Consider the following 20,776-nt stretch of genomic DNA (forward strand, 5'->3'; position numbering starts at 1 on the left):
TCTGTGTGCTTCTTGTCACTTTTCTCAAGCTCTTCTGTCTACATGATTAAAGTGTCCGTTCCCGTGTCCACGTTCGCTACTAGCCTTAAAAAGTAGCCTCGACTGCGTGAGCCCGACTTCTCAGCAGCGCAGGGCAGCGGCTGAGAGGCGGCGTTGTCTCTGTGTGACGATCTCCGTGCCTTGTTCTCACCCTCAGAGCCCCCAGTGCTGTCTCTGCTTCCTCCTTGAGTACTTAAGTCGTGGGACCCCTGCGTCGTCGAGGCCGTGTCACTCCACTCACTGCTTCCTCTCCGTAGGATGCCCTCTGGGTAGCTTAAGCCATTGGAAAATGTTCTCCACGTCTCCTTAGGCCAGCTGTTACGGGGCATCTCAGGCCTGAGTCACAGAATTAAGATGGTTGAGCATCCAGAGCTCCGGACCCACTGAGCACGTTCCTATTGATTCTGCATTGACCACGTGCTGCGTTATGTTGTGGTTGACAAATACGTTTTCTTTCTCCTACTAGAATGTAAGATATTTGAGTACAAGCCATGTCTAATATATCCTTTTGCCCCACAGTGCCTGGCACCTAATGGACATAGTGTAATCGCGTGTTGAATGACAGTGTTGGAATTTCTCAAACTCACCAGCATATTTTTTGTAGAACTTGCCCTAGCAAAGCTTTTCTGTACAAGCCATTCTCAAACTTTTTGGTCTCAGGACCCCTTTACACTTTAAAAAATTATCAGTGATCCCAAGGAGATTTTTTTGTGAGTCACATGTAGCAGTATTTAACATATTAGAAATGAAAACTGAGAAGCTTTCAAAATATAAGAAATGCAAGCATACGTTCCATTAGCTGTCAGAGCCATGGTGTCACACATCAGTAACCTCTGGAAAATTCCACCGTATACTCGAGAAGGAATGAGAATGAAAAAAGACAAATAATGTCTTGGTATTGCTATGAAAACAGTTTTAACTCTTGGGACTTCCAGGTGTTCTTGGATGGTACTATCCATTATATGAATTAGTATGTAATTATTTGGCACCGTTTGCTGGTGCAAACTGCTGGTTCTGTTGAATAGGTCCCATCAACTAAATGTTTATTGTACAGGTAACTAAGTTAAGCCCTGTGACAGCTGAATAAGTATAGTCTCTGTCCTCAAGCATCTTATAATAGGCAAGGGGTAGTAATCCTTACACCAGTGCCTAGAATATCAAAACATATATTTGTATCATGTTAGAAAGCTAAAGACATGGGCTTAAAGCGGCAGAGATAGTTAGGATTAGTTCAGCCCAAGAGATCGGTTAGATAATGCAAGGAGAGGTGAGTGTGTTGGCTTACAAACAAAGCGCAGAAATGGCAAAGTAAGATGCTGACTTCCTAGGGAGGGGTGTGTGCCTGAGTTTGGAAGGCACAAAGGGAAACGAGAGGTAATGCTAGAGTCACTGGTCTGAGGGGACCTTGAATGCCGTGCGAATTTAGATGGGCTTTATTTGGTAGACTGTGGGATTTGCTGACATTTTAAATGAAAGCATGACAGAGCTATAATTTACAGTATTCCAATAGTGGTCCAAGAGTAGGAAAAAACTGGCAGTGGAGAAGACATCTAGAGGACTGACTAGCAGTGCGGTAAGGGGTGGTGAGAGCTGTGGTGGGAACAAGGGTGGGGGGGCTTTCTAGTCTAGGAATATTCAAGATGTACTTCGCAAATAGTGGAAAGTGAAACTAGGGAAATGATTCTGTGCCATAGGTCATACATTTGCTTTTATCTTATCAAGATCGTGCTTTTTCTCTCCATTACGTTACGTATGTTAGGTGGTATCCAGTTACTGCAACGAACTGAGGAATAGTGGTGGGGAGGAGGGTGGGCGGTAGCAGAAACGTGTATTGTCCAGCCTCTAACTGCTCTCTCTTCCTCCCAGTGTCTCCTTTCCTCTTGGGCCGGGCCCTTTGGGCTGCCAGTCGGTTCACTGTCGCTATGTCCCCTGAATTGATCCAGCAGTTTCTTCAGGCAACAGTTAGTGGTCTTCACGAGACACAACCCCCATCAGTTCGAATTTCTGCAGTGAGAGCCATCTGGGGGTGAGTACGCCACCTTAGGACAACGGAAACTGTTGTAAGAGAAAGTTGCTCAGGGTAGAAGTCCCAAACAGCAGTTGTCCAGTGGATTATGTTGCTTGGAAATTTCTGAAGATCTCCTGCAGAATGGATGTTGGAAGGACAGGGAAAGAAACCATACCAGAAACATGGCTTCTGTGAGTCCCGGATACATCCTGTTCCCTTTTACTCCTCGTTCCTTTTCAGTTCACTCCAGCTCTGGAATCATCTAGACCAACTCCCTGTCTTACAGAGAAGCAGAACCTGAGGCTCCGAGAGATAACTAACTTGCCTGGGGTCGCACAGCAGCGGGCCATAGAAGCAGGCTTAGCGTCATTTGGTTGATTGATTGCCTCTGTATTGGAACCCAAATTTGGGATCATGTAGCCTGGAAACACTGCTTATCTTTTCCCAATTTTACCTCTCTTTCTCACAGCTAGTATACTAGTGGCTCTATTAGTCCTTTATTTATATTCCTTCTCAGACCACAGGGAGTACTGATGTTTTCAGGAGTATTTTCAAGTCCAAACTTACAGAGTCTCGGTTGAATCCTAAGAATTGCTTGAAACCCTAAAAACGCAGAGTTCACCTTCCACCTGCCTGCGCTACCTCCTTACCTTTTGAAGCAGAGATTGAGGTGCTGGCATTACTATATGTCTTTAGAAAGCATTGCTGGGGGAGGGGGGAGCGGGGGGGCGTGTCGGCAAGACGTGTGAATAAGATGTCCCTCGCTCTTATCCCTCCCACAACAACAATTTGGCATCTGTCCAAGCGAGGAGATTGTCAAACGCAGTGCCATCTAAGGACAAGGAGAGCTGTTTTGAGAAGACAAGCCCACATCCCAGCCACTGACTTGCCGACCATAGTCCCATTTGGCTTTGGTTCTGTCTTCGGCACTGTACACCAAGGGACCCAGGGGGATCTCACCCACCTGTATGTCAGATAATAGAAACACAGACCTCGGTCCCAGCTGTGGATCTTGACGTGGTCCAGGACCTCCTGGAGAACACTGACTGAGACAGTTACCCACAGACCAGAGAGCCTTTGTCGAAGTCCAAAGCCCAGTGGAGAAGTTCTAGCACACCACTGGAGCAAAAAAAAAATCCAAGATTGGACACCTGGAAGAGGTCAGTCAGTAAAGCCTGGAGGAGGTGACTGCTACTTCAGATGTGCAGACAGCAGTGCAAGACATAAGGGAACATGAAAAACCAAGGAAGCATGATATCACAAAAGAAGCACAATAATGTTCCAGTTAACCAACCCCAAAGGCGTGGAGATCTGTGATTTATCTGATAAAGGATTTCAAAGCAGCCATTTTAAGGAGCTCAGTGAGCTACAAGAAAACACAGAAAGACAATTCCACGAAATCAGAAAAACAACTCACAGACAAAACGAGAAGTTCAACAAAGAGAGAAATCATAAAAAAGAACCAAACAAATTCTGGAGCTGAAGGATACAGAGAATGAAATGGAAAATGCAGTAGAGAGCATCAGTAGCAGAATGGATCAGGCAGAAGAAAAAGCCTGTGAAATAGAAGGCAGGACCTTCAAAATTATCCAATCAGAGGAGGATAGAGAATAAAGAATGAAAAAGAAGGAAGAAAATGTGAACTATGGGATATCTTTAGGAGAAGCAGTCTACAAATTATTAGAGTCCCAGGAGAAGAGAGGGAGAAGGGGCAAAAAGCTTTTTAAAGAAATAATGTCTGAAAACTTTCCAAATCTGAGGAGAGATTTGTACCTCCTACTTATAAAGCTAACATATCACCCCAAAATTTCAATCCAGGGTGATCTTCTCCAAGACAAAATGTAGTAAAAACTATCTAAAATCAAAAAGACAGAGGGAATTTTTCAAAGCAGCAAGAGGAAAAAACTCTTCTCTCATACAAGGGAACTCCCATAAGGCTAGCGACAGATTTCTCAGCAGAAACTTTGCAGGCCAGGAGACAGTGGGATGACATATTCTAGGTGCTGAAAGAAAAAACTGCCAACCAAGAGTGCTTTAGCTAGGAAAGACAACCTTCAGAACTGGAGACAAGATGAAGACTTTCCCAGACAACAAAACCGAAGGGGTTCTGCACCACTAGACCTGCCTTACAAGAAATGCCAAGAGGAGTTCTTCAAGCTGAAATGAAAGGATGCTAATTAATAATGTGAAAATATATAACACACTGGTACAGGTAAGTATATAATCAATTCGGAATACTCTGATACTGTAATATGGTGGTGTGTTAACCACCTAACTCTAGTATAAAGGTTAAAGGATGAAAGTGTTAAAAATAACTAGCAAAATACTTTATGATTATCATTACGAATACACAGTATAAAAGGAGTTAAATCGTGACATCAGAAACATTAAAGGAAGGGAATAAAGGGGTAGGATTTTTGTATGCAGTCAAAGTTAAGTTGTCAGTGTGAAATAGACTATCATATCTATAAAATGTCTTATGGTAGCCACAAAGCAAAAATCTATGATAGACGCACAAAAGAGAAAGAGAAAGGAGTCAAAGCATTCCACCACGGAAGATCACCATTCACGAAGGAAGACATCCAGAGAGAAAGGTCGGGGGAACAGGGGACTACAGAAGAGCCAGAAAACAGTTAATAAAATGGGCTTACTTACCAAAACTTATTTAAATGGATTAAATTCTCCAATTAAAAGTCAAAGTAGCTGAGTGGATTGAAAAAGAAGACCCAACTATATGCTGCCCAAAAGAGACTATAGGTTTTAGTACACACATAGGCTCAAAGTAAAGGGGTGGGAAAAGATATTCCGTGTAAGTAGAGACCAAAAGAGAGGGAGGGTATCTATACTTTGATCAAAGTAGACTTTAATTCAAAAGCTGTAACAAGAAACAAAGGTCATTATATGATAAGGGGGTTAATTCATCAGGAAGATAACAACAATTATAAATATATGTGCACCTGCCATCAGAGCACGTAAATATATTAAGCAAATATCAATATCTGAGAGGAGAAGTAGACAACAGTACAATAATAGCAGGAGATTTATACCCCACCCTCAACAATGAATTATGCTCATCCAAACAGAAAATCAATAGGGAAACGTTGGACTTAAACTATACTTTCAACCAAATGGACCCAGCAGCATACAGAACATTCCATCCAACAGCAGCAGAACATACATCCTTCCCAAGCATGCATGTAGCATTCTCCAGGATAAGTCATGAAGCAGGTTTTAATGAATTTAAGATTAAAATAATACCAAGTATCTTTTCTGATCACATTGAGATGAAACTGGAAGTCAATTACAGTAGGAAAACTGGAAAAATCACAAATATATGGAAATTAAACAACACACTTCTAAACAACCCGTGGATCAAAGAACTCAAAAGAGAGATCTAAGAATATTCTGAGGGACTTCCCTGGGGGCGCAGCGGTTAAGAATCTGCCTGCCAATGCAGGGGACACGGGTTCGAGCCCTGGTCTGGGAAGGTCCCACAAGCTGCAGAGCACCTAAGCCTGTGAGCCACAACTGCTGAACCTGTGCTCTAGAGCCCGCGTGCCACAACTACTGAAGCCTGTGCGCCTAGAGCCCGTGCTCCACGACAAGAGAAGCCACCGCAATGAGAAGCCCACACACTGCAATGAAGAGTAGCCCCCACTCACTGCAACTAGAGAAAGGCCATGCACAGCAATGAAGACCCAACACAGCCAAAAATAAATAAATAAATAATAAATTAATTTAAAAAAATAATAAAGATATTCTAAAACACACGAAAATGGAAAATACAAATACCAAAACTTAACGGGATGCAGCAAAAGGAGTTTTAAGAAGGAAGTTTATAGATAAAAACGCCTACATTAAGAAAAAAGAAAGATCTCAAACAACCTAACTTTATACCTCAGGAATTAGAGAACAAACTAAGCCCAAAGGTAGCAGTAGGAAGATGAGAGCAGCAATAAATAAAATAAAGAGCAGAAAAATATTAGAAAAACTTAGACTAAGAGCTGGTTTTTTGAAAAGATAAACAAAATGGACAGACTTTAGCTAGACTAAAAAGAAGAGAGAGAAGACTCAAGTACAGAATCAGAAATGAAAGGGGAAACTTTACAACTGATAACACAGAAAGACAAAGGCTCATAAGAGACAACTGTGAACAGGTGTATGCCAACAAATTGGATAACCTAAAAGAAATGCGTAAATTCCTAGAAACATACAGCCTAACAAAACTGAATCATAAAGAAATTGAAAATCTGAACAGACCAATAACTAACAAGGAGAGTGAGTCAGTAATCAAAAACCTCCCATAAGACAAAAGCCCAGGACCAGATGGTTTCACTGGTAAGTTCTACAGACATTTAAAGAAGAATTAATACCATTCCTTCTCAAACTCTTTCCAAAAAATTGAAGAGGAGGGAACATTTCCAAACTCATTTTACTAGGCCAGCATTTCCTGATAACAAAGCCATACAAGGACGCTACAGGAAAAGGAAACTCCAGGCCAGTGTACCTGATGAATATAGACGCAGAGATTCTCAACACAGTACTAGCAAACTGAAGTCAGCACCGCAGCAAAAGGATCCCAGACCACGACCAAGTGGGCTCTGTCCCTGGGGTGCAAGGACGGTTCAACATACCAGAAATCGACCAATTAATAGAATGAAAAATTAAAAATCACATGAATATCTTATTAGATGCAGGAAAAGCATTTGACAAAATTCAGTACTCATTCGTGACAAAAACTTTCCAAAAAGTGTATAGAAGGAGCACATCCCAACACAATAAAGGCCATATATGACAACCCCCCCCCCCCCCAGCTGACATCATATTCAACAGTGAAAGGCTGAAAGCTTTTTCTCTAAGATGAAGAACAAGGTAAGGGTACCCACTCTCACCACTCCTCTTCAACACAGTACGGGAAGTCCCAGCCAGAGCAATTAGAAAAGAAAAGAAGAAATAATGAACTATCACAAAGAGAAATTTAAAAAACAATCTCCTGTACAATTGCATCAAAAACAATAAAATGCCTAAGCGTAAGTTTAACCAAGATGGTGAAAGATCTATACACAGAAAACTGTAAGACATTGATGAAAGATTGAAGAAGACACAAATAGAAAGATGTTTCATACTCATGGATTGGAATAATGAATATTTTTCAAACGTCCAAACTACCCAAAGCAATGTACAGATTCAGTGCAACCCCATCAAAATTCCAGTGGCATTTTTCATAGAAGAACAAACAATTCTAACATCTGTGTGGAATCCCAAGAGACCCTGAATAGCCAAAACAATCTTGAGAAAGAAAAACAAAGCTGGAGGCATCACACTTCCTGATTTTAAACTGTATTACAAAGCTACAGTAATCAAAAAACAGTGCGGTATTGGCATAAAAACAGACACAGAGATCAGTGGAGCAGAACAGAGAGCCCAGCTATAAACCCACACTTACATGGTCAATTATTTTATGACAGAGGAGCCAAGAATATACAGCGGGGGAAGGACAGTCGCTTCAGTAAATGATGTTCGGAAAACTGGACCCTTATCTTACACCATGTACTTAGGTCACCTCAAAATCAGTTAAAGACTTGAACGTAAGACCTGAAACCGTAAGACTCCTGGAGGAAAACATAAAAGTTAAACTCCTTGACATTTGTCTTGGCAATGATTTTTTGTGTTTGGCAACAAAAGCAAAAGTAAACAAGTGGGACTACGTCAAACTAAAAAAGCACAGCAAAGGAAACCATCAGCCAAATGAAAAGGCAACCTACTGAATGGGGGAAGATATTTGCAAACCATTTATCTGATAAGCAGTTGATACGCAAAATATATGAAAAACTCATACAACTCAATAGCAGATAATCTGATTTTTAAAAACGGCAGAGGACTTGAATAGACACTTTTTCTAAAGAAGACACACAGATAGCCAACAGGTACATGAAAGAGCGCTCAACATCACTAGTTATCAGGAAAATGCGCATCAAAACCACAATGAGGGCTTCCCTGGTGGCGCGGTGGTTGAGAGTCCGCCTGCCGATGCAGGGGACACAGGTTCGTGCCCCGGTCCGGGAGGATCCCACACACCGTGGAGCGGCTGGGCCCATGAGCCATGGCCGCTGAGCCTGCGCGTCCAGAGCCTGTGCTCCGCAACGGGAGAGGCCACAACAGTGAGAGGCCCGCGTACCGCAAAACAAAAAAAAAACACAATGAGCCACCACCGCAAACTTGTTAGAATGGCTATCATCAAAAAGACAAGAAATAAAAAGGTTGGTGAGGGTGTGGAGAAAAGGGAGCCCTTGTGCACTGCTGGTGGGAATGTAAATTGGTGCAGCCACTGTGGAAAACCGTATGGAGGGTCCTAAAAAAATTTTTAAATAGAACTACCATTTGATGCAGCAGTCCCATTTCTGTGTATATATCCAAAGGAAATGGAAACAGGATCTCGAAGAGGTGTCTGCACTCCTGTGTTTATTGTAATATTATTCACAGTGGCTGAGACATGGAAACAACCTGAGTGTGCATCGGTGGTTGAGTGGATGGAGATGTGTGAGTATTCGGTGGACCATAATGTAACTCAGCTGCGAGAAGAAGGGAACGCCTGCCGTTTGCAGCAGCGTGGATGGACCTTGAGGGCACGGTGCTGAGTGAAATAAGCCTCACAGAGGAAGACAGATACTGCATGGTATCACTTATATGTGGAATCTTTTAAAAAGCCCAACTCATTGTAAAGGAGAGCAGGAAGGTGGTTGCTGAGGGTGGGGAGCATGGAGAGATTGATGAAAGGGTACATGCTGTCGTCGGTCCGATGACCAAGGGCTGAGGATCTAACGTGACACATGGTGACTGCATCGGGTAACGGGACGTAGAAATTAGTGTTCTCACCCAGAAGAAGGTAAGTCCGAGATGATGGACCGTGTCAATGACCTGGACGTGGGAAATCTTCAACGCTGTGCATGTACGTCCAGTCACCGCGGTGGACATACCTAACCATTTTATAGGTCGGTCACGCCACAGTAAAGCCGAGAAGAATTGAAATTTCAAGCTTGTTTAAATTTTATATTACTCTTATAATCAGAAAAAGTATGTGAAGAGAACTCTCTTTTTTTTAGTAGTTTTCAGTTCTCTGACTACATGGGCATTGGTTTTCTGGAAAGGTGTAGCAGCTGTCTCTGGAAAAGTGACAAAAGCCATGAACGTGCACGGCAAAGAAACGGACACTCATACCTGTTTATAAAATTTTACGTCATGTGTGGAAGCGTGGACCCCAGGTTAAGAGCTTCCTGTGAAGGGCTGCTAGCTGTGCTTTCTTTCACAGCCAGGATTCTCCGTTTGGCCCTTTCCCTCTTGTTTTCCAGCCAGTTTCAGTCTGGCTTATATTCTCATCACGTCATTGAAGCGCTCATTCTCATGTCACCAGCAGCCCTTTCCTGGTCATCGCACCACCTTGGCTTTTCTTTCTTTTACCCCAGCTTTAACATATTCATTCGTATCGGAGTGTATGTATTATTGCAAACTGCCTTAAACCATTTCTGAAACAAGATATTGATTGACAGATACTTCCACTTGTGTCTCATTTCTCTAGTCATATTTATGCCAGCCTTTCTCCAGAGCTCCAAATTAATGTATGTGCTTACTGGCTGTGCCAGGATGGGTATCTTACAAGCACCTGAAAACTAACACATCCACTACTGAGCTTACTGTTTACCACCTCCAGGCCTACCCTACCTGTAGTCCCTGTTATAGTAAAAGTACAGATCTTGTACCTTTAGATCTTATACCTAAAGATAGAGGTCTGTACTCCCAGAGATGCCAGCTCTCTACCAGGGTTGGTGCCTTCGCCTCTCCTCCCTTCCTCCCTCTCCACTGTGGCTGCCCTGGCTCATGTGCTCAGCTTCTTTTGCCTGAAAATTAAAACTCATGGCTCTGGTTGTGCTCTTCGAACTCTGGGATACAGGTACCCAGAAGAAAGTCAGAGTATACCGGACGGTCCGTGAGGCCACAGGATAAATATAGAGCATTTTCCTGGGGTGTCGGTTTTCCCTGAAGACTGTGGGGTAGGGCAAGGAAGAGATTAGGTGTTAGGAGTAATTTGTAAAAAAAAAACTTTGATATACTCTGGCTTCCAAGACGAAGTCTAACTTCCTTAGCATGGCTTAGAAGATCCCATATGATCTGGCCAGATGATGCACTCTGTGGTCTCCCAGACTCTGTAAACCCTTAGAATGAGAAGCAGCGGGAAGAGGTAGGGCACAACTCAGTCCCAGTGGAGATGGATGCAGAATCTAGTCTGACGAGCCAAGAGCTGCCCACGGCCAGATGCTGAGCCAGCTCTTAAGGAGGAGTTAGATTAGAGCACGGTGGCATTGAACATAGAGATGTTATAGATGAGGAGCTCCCTGACAATCCAGCGGTTAGGACTTGGCGCTTTCACTGCCAAGGGCCTGGGTTCGATCCCTGGTTGGGGAGCTAAGATCCTGCAAGCCGCGAGGTGTGGCTTAAAAAAAAGGATGTTATGGACCAAAAAAACAAAGAATCTGAACAGATGTGAGATCTAAGCCCACAGGTTTACTAGTCACTGTGGACCTTTGAACCCAGCAGCTGATACAAATAATATGGTTGTAAGACACTTAAAAATTAAGTTAAGAAAAACCATTTATTGAGAACCTGGGGTCTGGGGGCCTTGTTTCTGCAGTAGGTTCTTTTAACATAGAGAAACAATGTTTTTGTTGACTTTTTTTTTTTTTTTTTTTTTTGCGGTACGCGGGCCTCACTGCTGGGGCCCCTCCCGTTGCGGAGCACAGGCTCCAGACGCGCAGGCCCAGTGGCCATGGCCCACGGACCCAGCCGCTCTGCGGCATGTGGGATCTTCCCGGACCGGGGCACGAACCCGCGTCCCCTGCATCGGCAGGCGGACTCCCAACCACTGTGCCACCAGGGAAGCCCTTTATTGACTTTTATTACCGTTCTGAAAATAACAAAAGTAAAGACTTAGATGATATATTTTTAATAATTGTATCCCATTGGACATGGTAAGCAGCACCCAGTAAATATTTATTGATTGAATAAGAGGCGAATAATGTAGAACTATGTATAGAAAACAAACTTTTTTTAAGAAATAAAACTTCCTTTTTTTAAATCTTTAAATTTTAATTTTATATAGGAGTTTAGTTGATTAACAGTGTTCTGTTGGTTTCAGGTGTACAGCAAAGGGATTCAGTTATACATATACATGTATCCTTTTTCAAATTCTTTTCCCATCTTGGTTATTAAAAGAGTATTGAGCAGAGTTCCCTGTGCTATACAGTAGGTCGTTGTTGTTTATCTATTTTAAATATAGCCACGTGTACATGTCAATCCCAAACTCCCAGTCTATCCCTCCCACCCACCCCCGTAACCATAAGTTCGTACTCTTAAGTCAGTGAGTCTGTTTCTGTTTTGAAAACAAACTTTTAAACCCTGCAAATAGTACACCAGTTTTTTGAGTATGTGTAAAATGTTTATATACATTGATCTCATCTTAGGATGCAAAAAAAAACCTCCAAAAAGTATAAAATCTTTGTAACATGGAAGTTAAAAAATAGTCTCCTACTAAATAACAGTTGTATTGGAAAAGATTTAAAAGCACTGTTTGGAAAATTATATCTATATCTTAGGAATGTGACTAAAACAATGGTCTGAGGAATCATAAGTCATTTGACTTAATATCTTAATAATTTGGACGTAACCATGACTGGGATTCACTTCAAAACGAAATAGAGGGATGAAAGAAATTTTAAAGGAAATAACAAAGACCAAAGCAGAAATAAATTAGAAAACATAGAAATGATGGTGGTGATAGTTCTAAAAAAAAAGCCACAGAAAGATATAAAAACTTAATGAGCTCTAGAAGTAGCTTCATAAAGCTTCACATGAAAATGCTGTAACACATAATGCTGATTGGAAAAACCAGGAATTGAGGGACCCGCTGGTGAGTAGTTCTTGCTTATTTCTTGCTCTCCAGTTATTGTGACCAGCTGAAAGTCTCAGAGAGCACCCACGTGCTTCAGCCCTTCCTCCCCAGCATCCTGGATGGCTTAATTCACCTGGCGGCTCAGTTCAGCTCAGAGGTCCTCAACCTGGTGATGGAGACCCTGTGCATCGTTTGTACGGTAGACCCAGAGTTCACAGCGAGCATGGAGAGCAAAATCTGCCCCTTCACCATCGCCATCTTCCTAAAGTACAGTAACGGTATGCACGAGGCGGGTGGGGGGTGAGTGGGCGGGGATCGGTGAGCGCTTCCCTGGGTCTAATGGTCTTAGCATTAGAAGCAAAGAAAGTGACTTTGAATTAGCGAGAGTAGGGTCGTGCTATAGATCAAGCAGCACTAAACAGCAGAGAACGTATGCCTGTAACCCTTGCTGTCTGGTAAGAACTGGGAAGAAAGATAACGAAGAAAGCTAACCGGCAAGACGTATAATCTGGGACTTTGACAGTAAAGTAAGGGAACTGAGCAACTAAGTCAAAAGCTTCCTAAAAGAAGAGGCCTAGAACTATAACTAGAAAAGGAAAAGTGAAGAAGGAGATACATGGAAAGGTTTATGAATAAGGTGTTCATTGCGTGTTTTTTATAGTAGCAAAAATTTGGAAACAGTAAGAGGTTAATTAATTATATCTCTAAAGTGGAATGCTGTGCAGCCGTTAATAATCAACCCTCAGAGGAATTGTTAAAGCCATGAGGAAGCGCTCACCTTGTAGGAAGTGAATAGACTGTTTTCCAAAATACGTAGAATATAACTACAAGCTTTGGTTTTGCTTTAGAAAAGGATGTATGTGTGGATATGTATATAGAAAAATTACCAGAAGAAAATGCATCAAAACGTTAAGGGTAGTTATCGCTAGGTGGTGGAATTACAGGTGTATTTTTTCCTTTAATACTTTCCTGCATTTTAAGTTTTTCTGCAGTCAGTGTGTATTAGAAACATTGAGGACATTTGTATCTGAAGAGCGAGTATTGAAGCTTGGAAGGGGGTTGGTTATGTAACGTGATGTCATACTAAACATTTTATTCAATTCGTTCCTTCACTTAAAAATGTGTCCTAAGGAGGGTTCCACACTGCACTCTTAGATAGTCCTTGTTCTCTCCGCCCATCACATAGTATTTATTCCATAAATACCATAAATACCATCATCTATTTACCCATTCTGTTCATGGACCTCTGGGTTGTTTACAGTTTTTGTCTGTTACGGACAACGCTGCGGTGAACTTCTAACGTGTGTCTTAGTGCCCTGCACACTGCATACGTTGTCTCATGCTAGGTAGGGGAGGGCTTTATATTTTTCTTACACAAAGCAGGTCGAGCTGAAGTTGCATTTCTTCACGAGCCTCTGCTTTTGGAAGGCTTTACCTTTTGCCCTCCGATGGCTTTGGGAGTTCTTGTGCGCGGTGACCACCCCCAGGAGATGTGCGTGGTCCTCGTCGACACGTGGGAACCTGGGAAGAGTCAGTGCTTGGGCAGTTTCTGAGACTGATGTCTTCTTAACAAAGTATCAGTGGGGGCGTTTTTTTCCCCTTAAGCATTTGTTTTCATAATCAGTCCAAGTTTCACAAGAATACAGACATTAAAGATTTGTCCCAGAAAAAGAGGCAGGTTTTGTTTTAGGAATAGCTGTTGCTGACTTGTCCCTGACTTCGTGAGATCACACACATGCTGTCTCCCAGACAGCTAGCAGCTCTCCCTGCTTTTCAGGTTACTCCGGTGGCCCCAGCAGGTCCCGGGTCAGTGATGTGCAATCAAAGCAGAAGTTGTAAACATAAGGACACCAAGCAGGGAAAACCGCGGTGGGGTGGGGATGGCGGTGTGCTGAATTGGGCGATTGGGATTGACATGTATACACTGATGTGTATAAAATTGATGACTAATAAGAACCTGCTGTATAAAAAAACAAACAGACAAAAAACAACTAATACTAAACTTTCTTTGGGTTATTTGTATGGAAATATGTTAATATAAATGTTTCAGACATTACATGAAATTTCTAAAAAAAAAAAACAACAAAGCAGAAGTTGTTCACTTCAGTTAGGGCCAACAACAGGCAGCATTAAGGCGGAAGCACACACAGACCACCAGGCGGGGGGACTCACGTTGCCTTCTCCACTCCAGATCCTGTGGTCGCCTCGCTGGCTCAGGACATCTTCAAGGAGCTGTCCCAGATTGAAGCCTGCCAGGGCCCCATGCAGATGAGGCTGATTCCCACCCTGGTCAGCATCATGCAGGCACCAGCAGACAAGATCCCTGCGGGGCTCTGCGCGGTACGGCAGTCGTCACGGGGCCGGGGTGGGGACGAGAGAGCGCGCGCGCGAGCCCTGCACGAGCCCCCCGAGATCCCACCCCCTGACGCCGACCACCAGCAGCGTGATATGTTCATGGGGTGATGTTCCTGGGCTGCTTCACCCACGAGGACAGTGGGTGGTTCTCGAGGCTTTCAGAAGGGAGCTCTCGTTGCCAAGGTGCCCTCGGTGATTGGACAGTCCCGTGATGACACTGTCCCTGGCTTGTCCAGTCAACCTCCGCCCCCGCCCACCCCCATGGCTTCTCACGTGATGAGCTGCCGCCAGGAGACTGAGAATACCCTCTGCTGTCTTCCTCTTCCAGAAGCGCGCCTTTCATTATGAGTGTCTCTGGGTTGGTGGGTGGGCTCCGCACAGCGAGGATCTTGTTGTTGGGCCCCCTCCGCACACCCCAGAGGCAAGCCTGACTTCTCTCCTGCAGACGGCCATTGACATCCTGACCACGGTCGTACGGAACACGAAGCCCCCCCTCTCCCAGCTGCTTATCTGCCAGGCTTTCCCTGCTGTGGCCCAGTGCACCCTCCACACGGATGACAACGCCACCATGCAGGTATCTCCGTGCAGGTATCACCACGCAGGTGTCTGAGCCGCGGTGCGCGTGCAGCAGGCTGAGAAGCTGGACACCATTTCCTGCCTTTGAGATAGAAACCCCTCAAATCCGTATTTACCCAGAGGACCCAGGAAGGGTTCCGACTGCTAAAACCAAGACGTTGTGTGCGTCTCAGAGGTGTGAGTGCCAGCCATCCTACTATCTGTGTCTGGGTGTTGCTGCGGCGGAAGAGATGATAGACGTACAGACTAATGAAGTCAGCAAAGGGACCGGCCTTTGGAGATCTGTAGGCAGCGTGGTTGGTGTGAGTCTACTTTATTCTCACAGAGACCTGCAGTCCCGCCAGTTACTGCTGTCTTAGCTCTGTTTTCTCAGTACCAGAGGTAGAGCTTTGCGGTTGAAACTCCGTTTGCGTGTCCATTCTCCCTTTGATGAGAAGCGCGCATTTCTGAGCTAACCGATGCGGCACAGCAGAGACAGGGTGGTGCGCGCCTGTGTCTGCAACGGCGCGGCCCCAACTCCGGCAGGATGAGCCCCCCAGACCCTGCAGACGGAGGGCTTGTGTGCCCGCGGCTGACCTAGTCCCCTCCCTTGTCTCCCAGAATGGCGGTGAGTGCCTGCGGGCCTACGTGTCGGTGACGCTGGAGCAGGTGGCCCAGTGGCATGACGAGCAGGGCCACAATGGGCTGTGGTACGTGATGCAGGTGGTGAGCCAGCTCCTGGACCCCCGCACCTCTGAGTTCACTGCCGCCTTCGTGGGCCGCCTTGTGTCCACCCTCATCTCCAAGGCGGGGCGGGAGCTGGGGGAGAACCTGGACCAGATTCTCCGTGCCATTCTCAGCAAGATGCAGCAGGCGGAGACGCTCAGCGTCATGCAGGTAGGACGGCCCCAGCCCCAGAGACGCTGGCGAGGGAACGGCCGCGCTGCCCTCTGTTTCCTGCCTGGCTGCCTGAGTCCCTGAAGCAGGTGTCCTCCTGTCCCACCAGTCCCTGATCATGGTGTTCGCCCACCTGGTGCACACCCAGCTGGAGCCCCTCCTGGAGTTCCTGTGCAGCCTCCCGGGGCCCACCGGCAAGCCTGCCCTGGAGTTCGTGATGGCCGAGTGGACCAGCCGCCAGCACCTCTTCTACGGGCAGTACGAGGGCAAAGTCAGGTGGGGCCGCGTCCTCCTCCTCTGGGCCGTCCGCCTCCTCCCCTGACTTGAGCACCCAGCTGCCCGTTGCGTTCCTTTTCCCTCTGTTTCTTTCTGGCTAAACTGTATATTCAAGTAGCTGCCCTCTTGAAATTCCCAGAAGATAGTCGTCGCAGGTAGAGCGTGTGTTTTTGATCTCTGCTGGCTAGAGACCCTCCCCTGCCCGCACCGTCACCCAGCCAAGTGCTGCTGGCGGCTTCCTCTTCTTCACAAACCCAGCTTTCTGACTTCCTGTCCACGCGTCTCGTCACCCCACACTCCCTCTGGTGCGGGCGTCGTCCTGCTGCTCGCCCGCTCCGGCTTTGTTCAAGGACAGCTCTCATCCGACCGTCCGTGGGAACACGAGATCCCCTTTTCAGCCAGGCTCTCTTCTGTGCCCTAGTTAGTCGTGAAAGCACTTGCACGCTCCACGTGTCGGGACGTCACTGCCCGTCTCCCTGGGGTGCGCTCCAAGGGGGCAGCTGATCGGCCCTCTCTGGCTCTTCCTCGCCAGCTCTGTGGCGCTGTGTAAGCTGCTCCAGCATGGCATCAACGCGGATGACAAGCGGCTGCAGGACATCCGCGTGAAGGGGGAGGAGATCCACAGCCTGGACGAGGGCACCCGCACCCGCTCCAAGTCGGCCAAGAGTGGGTGACGCTGCTCCCCTCACACACACACACTGCCATCCCCACCCCACCCCAGCCCCGGGGCTCAGGACACCTGGGCTGGGAGGCAGTTAAGACATGGTTGTTAGCGATGGGTTTGATAAGAAGCAGCAGAAAACCCCAGGTGAACAGTGGAGCAGAGTTTGGGTCCTGCTGCTGCTGCAAGTGGACAAGAGTCCCAGGTACAGGGACCCCCAGCATCCAGCTTCATTCTGGGCCTTGGATACCCACTTCTAGTGTCTTTGTGTCTGATTGCCTTTGGCCCACGACTCTGGTGATGTGTGGGCAGAGCGCAGAGCTGCCTTCTTTTTTTTTTTTTTTTTAATTTACCATCTTAACCCTTTTTTTTAAAATTTATTTTTTCTGCATTGGGTCTTCGTTGCTGCACGCAGGCTTTCTCTGGTTGCGGGGTGCACGGGCTTCTCACTGCAGTGGCTTCTCTTGTTGCGGAGCGCAGGCTCCGTAGTTGTGGCTCGCGGGCTCTAGAGTGCAGGCTCAGTAGTCGTGCCTCACAGGCTTAGTCGCTCCGTGGCATGCGGGATCCTCCCGGACCGGGGCTCGCACCCGTGTCCCCTGCATCGGCAGGCAGACTCTCAACCACTGCGCCACCAGGGAAGCCCTGGAGCTGCCTTCTTTAACCGCAGGTTTGCGCTCACCTGTGCTGTTTCTCAAACTGCAAGTCCCAGGGCCCGGAGTGCTCCACCCTGTGCAGGTCGCTGGTTTGCAGGCTTTTTTACTGGCAAAGCCTGTCTCCTTTGGTCCCTGAAATCTCTCATCTCTCCTGACTTCTAAACTCCTGTAGCGTGGCGCAGAACGAAGCTATTTAATTTTCCGTTGTGCCTCAGGGCTGGGTGCGGGCTGGGCAGTGGAGGGGGTGGGTGGCGCACTGCCTCGCGGGGCAGCGGCCCAGGGACCGTGGGACGTGGAGCCTCCTCCTCCTTCCAGACCCTGAGCGCTGGACCAGCGTCCCCCTGCTGGTCAAGATCCTGAAGCTGATCATCAGCGAGCTGTCCAGCGTCACGGAGGCCAACGCCGCGCGCCAGGCCGCCCCCGCAGAGTGGAGCCAAGGTGCCCGCCCTCTCTGGAGGCTGGGTTGGCAGCCAGGCCCCGGGCTCACAGATCGCCGGCTGGCTGTCAGAGTCCCCGACGGCCCAGGCTGATCTCCAGGGTCTGCCTGCAGCACCTCGGGGGTGGCCAGGAGGCCAGCGCTTCCGGCTCCGGTGGTTCCAAAGAGCCTCTCGGCCCGTTCTCTCCCCACCAGCACGCTTAGTTTTCCCAGTCGGACTCGGTGGGGGGATCTGGCCTGGTCCTCGGCCACGGGCCCGCGGGGCTTCTGGGTCCCGGCCGGTCTGGGTGTGGGAGGGGGACGCGTGCGCGTGCTGCAGCTGCTTCTCGGCCCCGTGCAGATGACTCCAGCGACATGTGGGACGACCAGGAGGAGGACGACGACGACGACGAGGAGGACGGCCTGGCGGGCCAGCTCTTGTCCGATATTCTTGCCACGAGTAAATACGGTGAGCATCGAGGCCGGCACCAAGAGCGGGGCGCCCCGGGAATGTCCCGTGGGCTTGTGTACCCCTGCCCTCAGCCGTGTGGGCGCTGCCTGCCCCCGGGGCCTGTGCGCCCTGACCCTCCCTGGCTTGGTGTCTCTCCAGAGGAGGAGTACTACGAGGACGATGAGGAAGACGACCCTGATGCCCTGAAGGACCCTCTCTATCAGGTCGATCTGCAGGTGAGGGTGTCCAGAGACGCTGTCTCGCCAGCAGCCGCGGCTCAGCACCATTGCGGCTCGGCCTCGGCCTCGTCTCGCCCGGTGGGCAGGGCTGGGGGAGGGCGGGGACTCTGCACCCAGGGGCTTCCTGCCCTGCCCCGTGCTGGAATCCAGCTTCCTGGGGCTGTGTCCTAGGGGTGGGTTGCAAGGTGTGGTCTTGGGAAATCCCTGTGGAATTCAGTCTCTGGGTTGAACCTTCCCTAGAGCCAAGAACGGGCAAGCGTCCCTGGGGCACTGGCACTAGTGTGAAGGCCAGTGGTTCCCGCCCTCAGGGACGCCTCCGTCCTCGTTCCTCCAGGCGTACCTCACGGACTTCCTCTGCCAGTTTGCTCAGCAACCCTGCTACGTGGTGTTCTCAGGCCACCTCAACGACCACGAGAGGCGGGTTCTGCAGACCATTGGCATCTGAAAGGGTCCTCCTCCCGCCCCGACGCACACCGTTTTGCGGCCCTCGCTGGCCTTGAGATGCACTTTCTTCTCGGCCGGGAGCGGCCTCTGCAGAGTGACACTGACAGTACAAACCAGGCTCACCAGTGCCATCACCTAGGAATGCTGGAACAAAGGACATTTCCCGAAGTACCCTGAAGAAGCCCGTCTCTGGAACCTTTTTGTCCCCAGCTGTGCCCACCTCTGCTCCTAGAGTCCTCTGCTGGCCGGGCCAGAAACATAGCGCCCAGAAGGGTTTTACGTGTTCATGGATTATTTGGCCTCGCCTGAGGAGCACCAGAAGTCGCGCCCGTTCATACTCTAAAGTGGACCTGTTTCCTTTCGCAGGACATCTGACGTGTTCAGATAGGAATACCCTCGGGAGACAGTGGTGTTTTCTGCCCCCTACCGCAGACGTGCTGGATCTCGTAGGAGCGAGGGGAAGCAGCGCCAGGGACCCCTGTTCCTCCTGCAACACTGAGACTCCCCGTCGAAGGAGGTCATGTTGGTTTTGCCTCGTTGCATGACAGCCCCTCCCCGACGCTGTTCCTCTGTATACGTGCGCGCACGGGATAAGCCAGACACGTGGCAATTTGTTTTTCCTTTTTTTAGAAAAAAAAAAAAAATGGGGGAAAAACAGATTTTTTTAAAAGGTCACCTGACCCAACCATATTTAACATGCCTCTCACACACATCCCCACACAGTCTGATATTCAGAGGTTCCCCCTCTCCCTCAGGAATTCTCTAAGATGGGTAAGTTGTAGCCCTCAAATTTGCAATGTGTATTTTTCTAGGAGAGTAAAGTAATCTTTACAAATGAATTTAGTCTGCATGGTATAAGGTGTCTCAGCACCTCTGCCTTCTGTTCCTTTTCGAAGGAAAATCAAAACGAGGGGAGAGGCTTAGGTAGAGCCATGTAGTAGACACCCTTGTGTGTTTTAGCTGACCTAGAGGAAATGATTGGTTCTCCTAGTTGGGAATTGTCTGTGGTGGGCTCAAAAGTGAATGAGGATAAGAAATCAGGAGGAGGAAGGTGCATTAGCCCGGCGGCCCCTTTTTTGGTGCTGCCCACACCCAGCGCCCCATTTTGTAATAGCTGCAGAGTATTCCTTTAGGGTGGTGGTCTCGGCGGGAAAATAGAACATAAACTGAATTTAACTCTCTCAAGGAAAGACCACCCCCCCACCATGGGCATTGATTCTGCGGGGCTGCCTTGGGAGCCTCGGGACTTGTTGCCGCTAGGTGTCCCTGCTGGTCACTGCCCCCCACCTGCAGTGGAAAGCCTGGGAGGGGGGTGGTGTGTGTGTGTTCCCGGCTCATGCCGCCTCTGACCACTGCTCCTCCCCCCATGATTCTGGGGAGATGACGGCACGTCTGGCCACTGGTGCTCAGAGACTCGCCCCATGGTTGTAGGTCTGAAGACAGGGCTCGGTGCTGAAGGTCCACCAGGCCAGGATGTCCCGGATAGGCACAAAGGAGTGGTCTCGTGCCAGCAGCACGGGAGGCGCGGGGCTCCCACACAGTGGCCGGGCCTGCTCCCTAGGAAGCCCGTCTGCATCCAGTGCCGGAGTGATCCTCCAGCAAGGCCCTTTCCTCCTGCTTTCCTCTCGCTGGTTTTGGGGAGGTCCGGGCCTCCGGCCTCAGAACTTCAGTCCTGAAGGAAAGGGTCGCGGCAGCATGTGGGGGGGCTACCCCCGCCCCACAGACTTAGCGCTGTGGGCGAGAGCAGAGGCAGCCCTCGGCCTGCAGGCACTTCTCGTGCTTCCAGAGCGTTTTCACACACGTATCCCGTTTACCTCGACAGCTGGTTCCCGCTAGGCGT

General features: G+C 48.1%; 1 protein-coding gene across 7 annotated transcripts in view; it reads left to right on the forward strand.

Moving 5' to 3' along the window:
• Positions 1-19,775, forward strand: part of IPO9 (importin 9) — a 46,073-nt gene extending 26,298 nt beyond the window's left edge. For 2 of the 7 annotated variants that reach the window (XM_032628964.1, XM_032629016.1), the window contains 11 exons: positions 1,906-2,065; positions 12,042-12,268; positions 14,182-14,330; positions 14,791-14,919; positions 15,522-15,797; positions 15,907-16,073; positions 16,606-16,739; positions 17,703-17,825; positions 18,164-18,271; positions 18,413-18,489; positions 18,827-19,775. In XM_032628964.1, coding sequence (XP_032484855.1) covers positions 1,906-2,065; positions 12,042-12,268; positions 14,182-14,330; positions 14,791-14,919; positions 15,522-15,797; positions 15,907-16,073; positions 16,606-16,739; positions 17,703-17,825; positions 18,164-18,271; positions 18,413-18,489; positions 18,827-18,937 — 1,661 coding nt within the window. In that variant the 3' untranslated portion in view covers positions 18,938-19,775. The remainder of the gene's footprint in view (positions 1-1,905; positions 2,066-12,041; positions 12,269-14,181; positions 14,331-14,790; positions 14,920-15,521; positions 15,798-15,906; positions 16,074-16,605; positions 16,740-17,702; positions 17,826-18,163; positions 18,272-18,412; positions 18,490-18,826) is intronic. The other 5 variants (XM_032628982.1, XM_032628993.1, XM_032629002.1 and 2 more) reach the window with 4 other exon arrangements.
• Positions 19,776-20,776: the final 1,001 nt, after the last annotated feature.

Source organism: Phocoena sinus, chromosome 1 (genome assembly GCF_008692025.1).
Source record: "Phocoena sinus isolate mPhoSin1 chromosome 1, mPhoSin1.pri, whole genome shotgun sequence".
Lineage (NCBI taxonomy): Eukaryota > Metazoa > Chordata > Mammalia > Artiodactyla > Phocoenidae > Phocoena > Phocoena sinus.